Below are 5,715 nucleotides of genomic sequence, written 5' to 3'. Positions count from 1 at the left end.
GTTTTTAATTTAACCTAATCTACATAAGATGTGAATTGTGATTTACCCTAATAAGTCGGATAATATAATGTATTATATGTTTCTTATTAGTTAAGAAATATATCTCCTAATAAATATCTTAATAGATATTCTAATCCCAATCTCTATGTGATCAATCAGGATATTCCAAGGAGTCTTGATAATCTATGAATTCGATCCCTTTCTCTTGGATTTTGTATCTATGAGAATATACGAGAAAATAGAGTTTTCATTTTCTCCTCTCTCTTCTTTCTTTCTAGGATTTTCACATACATTCTCAGGGTTTTGGAGTATGGATATAGAAGAGGACTTTGATAGCCTTCTTTACATTCGACGATCCACAACACGTGGGAGAAAGTTAGATACGTGGAAGATCCAAAAGTTACGTAGAAGATTTAGAAACATCGAGATAAGCTTGATCCAAAGAAGGCTAATAAAACAAGCAATCCAATTAGATTTTGTTTTTTTGGATACATTGGCTATCTACACTACAACAAATTTTACATTTAAGGACGCTTTAAATAATAATTAGCGACGCTTTAAAGCGTCGGTAAAAATATATTTTGTTGTAGTGCTAGTTTGCAAATTTCTGCCGCCCTCTAATTCCAACAACAACTACTAGTGCTATATAACCTTTACAAGGTTTTAAGTAACTCTTCTATCAAAAAGGAAAAAAAAAAGTTTCAACTCAACTCACCAACTTAATTAATTAGGGAAACTAATTAATTAAAAACATAAAAATTGAGAGAGTGGTTATCTAAAAATAATAAGTTCAGGGCCTATTTGGAATGGCCAATAGTTGAGGAGTACATATTTAATTAATTGCAAAGAGAAATGGTTGTCACCTAAAGTTTGGAAACCTAAAGTATATCACATGAACAAGATTTTCCTTTTTTCTTTAATCAATCGCCCTATTGATATCCCATTAAATATTCTAACTGTATAAAAAATTGACTGAATATATAATACGACTAGAGTTTAATTAATTAGGAGGTTCATTTGGGTAACCAAGTTGGAAATTTGTGATAATTTGTACTTTTGTTGAAGTTAATTAAGAGCTTTTTAGCATTTATTTTGTCACGTAACAATCACAAGCTGACGATGTCTAGCAAACTTGATGACGATTCAGTGCGAATGATCGACTAAATTAAATTAATTAATTGGTAACGTATCGAATATAAAATTTTTAATTTGAGATTACAGATTCCAGAGCAAGAGAGCCACAAATTTTTTTTTCAAAATTCAGAAGTACAACTAACCAAGCTTTATGAACCTCATACAATAGTAGCTAGTCCTTCCTATTATTCTTCCCACAATTAAAAAATTTCCATGCCGAAAAAATGTATTATTAAAAAAAAAAAACTTGTAAAATGCTTTAGTTAATCAAAGTTGATCACAACTACACAATCCAATAGATTGCACACATGGGTCTCATATATTCCTGTCCCAAATATTACAGCTTTTTTCCGACACAGGGAATCGTTAACAAGTATAATTAGTGGCTTATAATTGACTAAGTATCCGTTTAAATAATATTCAAGGGAGATTGAAGCAACCAAACCCATATCTAGTGGTCCTTCTTACACGTGAAGTGGATATGGCAACCAAAACTACGAACCAAAATCGGCACCGAATCTAAACAGATGCCGATTACTACGTTTGCTAGGTCACCCCACGTGTTGTTCGCGCTCGTTTATTTGGAGCTTCCACAGAAACTTGCTGGTACGTAATCACATCATGATACGGGAAAATCTAATCCAAAGGAGCTTTACGACTATAATATATACCAAAGTAGCTGGTAGATTCTCCTGTAACAGTTGATTTGGAAATAAAAACTTCAAAATTAATCCCCCACTAAAGTATGGTATATAGTTACCTATCAAACGAGTAGTCTAAAAATGAACGGCTGAAAATAAAAATCTCATAAAAAATGATAATAAAAGATTTAAATTTAAGATCAGAGGTACTGATGTTACTCTAAATAGTGAAAAGAATTTTCTATAAATATTTCATCAGATTTGAATGGTTTTACACCGTTAAATTTACAAACGCATCACAGCTACCATTAAAATTGTCAATTTTGAGACCTTTTGATCACTAACCAAATAATGTCGAAAAATTATGAAATTTAGTTTCAAATGCTTTCAATAGTGTAGATCAAGTCTAACGGAGCCGATCGTCGATTTGGAAGCCGCATTATTGAAAATAACTTGGTAGCACGGAGGCCTCCGTACTATCGATAGTATTCCAGCCTAACTCTATATATTATATATATAACTCGGCTGGAATACTATCAATAACACTAAGCTATTGGTGCTATTAGTTTTTTAGCACTTGGATTGAGAAATATGCGGTTAGGATGATGCGGGCCCTCTAGGATTGAGTGAGTGGTTGATTGAATATTATAATCTAACGAGTAAATATAATCAAAAGGTTAAATTTAACAGTGGAAAACTCGATAACACCAAGCCCTTGGTGCTATCGGTAGTATCCCAGCCGGACTCTCTCTCTCTCTCTCTCTCTCTCTCTATATATATATATATATATATATATATATATATATATATATATATATATAGTTTAGTACTTTAGTTCAAAATATACATGTTAATGTGCCTTCTACGCGTCATGGACGTGGGCACAAGACACCGGACACGACACGACTCAACTCAGACAGGCAACTTGACAACCTTTAAAAAATTAGGACGCAGACATGGTATGAACACTGCTAATAAAATATAATATTATTAATATAGTAATATATTTAGTATATATGAAGTATTAATTTTGCTAAAATATTATTATATTTCTCATAGAAATGAAAGTTAATAGAATTCTCATTGAGAGTTCATATATTTTAAGAAAAAAAATTTTCACCTTACATAATTTATTCATATTGTCCAAAACCATTTGTATGCATACATAAGAAAAAACTAAAATATTTATTATCTTTGATGCACGTCCATAGCCCATTCGCGTTGGATACAAGTCTAACACGGACACGTGAGCGTCCGACACAGACATGCAAGATTTATAGAAATATTTGTGATGCATATATAGTTTGCTTTCCTGCAATTTTGTTTGGACAATTCATATCCAGGTCCCTGCATTTGCATAGCAATTTTTACAAAGTTTTCTAATTTTCCTCTTTAATTATAATCTAACCGTATTCCTTGTTAATTAGTTTTTCTCTCTTTAATAGAATTTTAACGACTCCAACTTGAAGAACATATGAAGCTTAATAAATTACAAGCGTAGGAGAGAGAACGGCATTGATCAAAAGATCGATATAACTGCAATAAGAGATCAAAGCACATCATGTATAACGATAAAACTTGGAAAAACGAGGCAAATGTTTCGAACTTGTTAATGAAAAACTTTTAGAGTACTATGTTTCAATTTTGAAAAATGCTCATCAGCACTTCTATGAAAGAAAATCTTAAAGCTTAGAGGCTTATACTTTTCTGAAATATTTTGAAAAGTGTAGAACCTAACATGTAGATTACCTTCTCTATATTCGATTACAGATCTCAGCTATTAAATTTATACATACAAAGTATTTTTACCATAGTATAATTTGCACATTTATAATTTTTACTTGCCAAATTTCTACTGTAATATTTAATGGCAAAAGATCCCTTTAGTCATCTTTGACAAATCAAACACTAAAGCCTTTGTTTAGTATTGAGCTTAAATCACATGGTGTGTCATGATACTATAAACAAATAAGGACACACTAACCACGCACAGAAATTAATCAAAGAAAAAGGGCGCAGGAAAATGACCCCTTTTATGTCACCTATAATCATTCATCAAACCCCTTTTTAATGGATCTTAGAGATCCATATTTCGCCCTTCGGAAGGTCGATGCTACTTGGTTCAGCTCTTTCTCATCTTTCTGAAGTATTCTTGATCTTGGCCCAATGAATCGTAGAAAGTGTTGAGAGATATAGAGGTTTAGCGAGAATTGGATTCATTAGCTATCTAGTAGTTGTTGCGGAAATAGTGATATGAGTAGTAGAAACTTTGGCGATCAAAAAATGGGGACGGGTAATAGTGACAGTTCGGCAGGTTCATCGAGAAGAGGAAAAAAAAGCAGTTCGGAGAAGCCAAAGCAACCACAAAGAGGGCTTGGAGTGGCTCAGCTGGAGAAGATCAGATTGCAAAGCGAAATGGCTGAGTATCTTCCACCGCTGCAGCCTCCGTTCCTCACTAATCTCAACATGGTCCTCTCTCTCTCTCCCTAAACTTAAAATTCAATACAATATTTACTAAATAATGATTCTTATCATCTACAATCTTAGTTAACATTTTATTTTTGTTTTGTATTTAAATAGGAGGATCAAGTGAGAATTCCCATGGTGCTTTCATCGTCGGTGCCCTCTTCTTCAGTCATCACTACGTCGTCATCGTTGTTTGCTGTTCATCCAAACGTTATGGTAGGCTTTGTAGATCTTGATATTATGCAAATTAATGCTAGCTATGGATTTAGTTCAAATGATAGAAGATGAACATCGTTTTGATTTGTGTGTGACCTCTTATTCTGCATAATCATTATGCAATTAATTCTTTCTTTTTTAAATTGCAAAGGGAATTGAAGCCTAATCTTTCATATTCATGATCATCAACATCTTAATTTGTATGGTTTCTTTTGGTTACACTAGCACTTAAAAAAACCAACTTGAAACTATAATTTATTGGCATTGATTTTTTTTTTTTCCTGATGTTACATAATTCCACCATAGCATTAAATCAATTTGGTCATCATTTTGTTGATAAAGATCTCTTGAATTTCTTACATGATAGTGTGATACATGAATTTTTTTTTAACTATAAGCTACTAAGCTTTAATTACTATGGTCTTTAGACGGCATACGGAGGTGATGAAAGAACAGATTTTCGATACAGTGGATTCGGGCTAACTCCTGTCATCAGGTACTATTTTATCTTTTCGTATCGATCTATCCTCCAAATTTACTTTGCATTAATAAATATTGTTCTAACTTGCTATTTTTTTACATGCTAGACCAATTTCGGATCCTAACGCAACCATTCCTTCCCATTATTATGCGCCACAAAACGTAACGCTTCCCCTCTTCGAACAAACCACTGAGGTTTGAAATTATTTACTTGCAACATGTTAGTGACCGTATATCAATATTTCTCTATATAGTATTTCATGCTAACTACACTTGATTGTTACGTAGGATTCAACTCACAGGAAAAGCCAGCAAATAGATTCAGATAATCCAAACTGCGAATATAGCACAAAAGAAGATCTCGATTTGGAGCTGAAGTTGTAACCCCAAGATCGAGTTTTTCAAGATGTTCTTGGATCGATTCATGGTTTGGTTTTCCCCAACTGTATAATAATTTTTAAGTTACAATATATATTCGGCACATTTGTGTTCATATTTTCTAAACATACAAAAGCATATGCATTTATAGGCGATTCTAAAACATCAAAAGCTAGACCAACACTTTGTATCTTCTAACCCGAAAAAAATTTGCCAAATGCTTTTCACTTGGTTCACATGTGCAAGCAATTGGATTTAGTGAAGCTAAAACATATATGTTCCTCATTTCATTGCAAAGAGATTTGTAGAGTCACTACAACAAAAACGGTCTATAGCGACACTTTTAAATGTCGGTATAGGTCAAAAAAAGTGTTGCTGGCTAAATTACCGACACTTTTAA

General features: G+C 32.8%; 1 protein-coding gene across 1 annotated transcript; it reads left to right on the top strand.

Moving 5' to 3' along the window:
* On the top strand, positions 3,923-5,411 carry LOC109716998 (protein SPEAR3-like). Its single transcript, XM_020242636.1, has 5 exons — positions 3,923-4,244; positions 4,356-4,457; positions 4,886-4,953; positions 5,045-5,132; positions 5,226-5,411. The coding sequence occupies exons 1-5, from the start codon at positions 4,029-4,031 to the stop codon at positions 5,319-5,321; spliced, it is 570 nt and encodes a 189-aa protein (XP_020098225.1). The 5' UTR covers positions 3,923-4,028; the 3' UTR covers positions 5,322-5,411.

Source organism: Ananas comosus, linkage group 11, assembly GCF_001540865.1.
Source record: "Ananas comosus cultivar F153 linkage group 11, ASM154086v1, whole genome shotgun sequence".
Taxonomy (NCBI): Eukaryota; Viridiplantae; Streptophyta; class Magnoliopsida; order Poales; family Bromeliaceae; genus Ananas; species Ananas comosus.
This window is presented reverse-complemented; position numbering and strand designations above follow the sequence as displayed.

Bases quoted from the DNA above. Each gene is read 5' to 3' on its own strand.
- LOC109716998 (XM_020242636.1), top strand. From the start codon at position 4,029: ATGAGTAGTAGAAACTTTGGCGATCAAAAAATGGGGACGGGTAATAGT. The intron at 4,245-4,355 runs GTCCTCTCTCTC...GTATTTAAATAG, and splicing joins TCCTCACTAATCTCAACATG to GAGGATCAAGTGAGAATTCC. The intron at 5,133-5,225 runs GTTTGAAATTAT...ATTGTTACGTAG, and splicing joins TCTTCGAACAAACCACTGAG to GATTCAACTCACAGGAAAAG.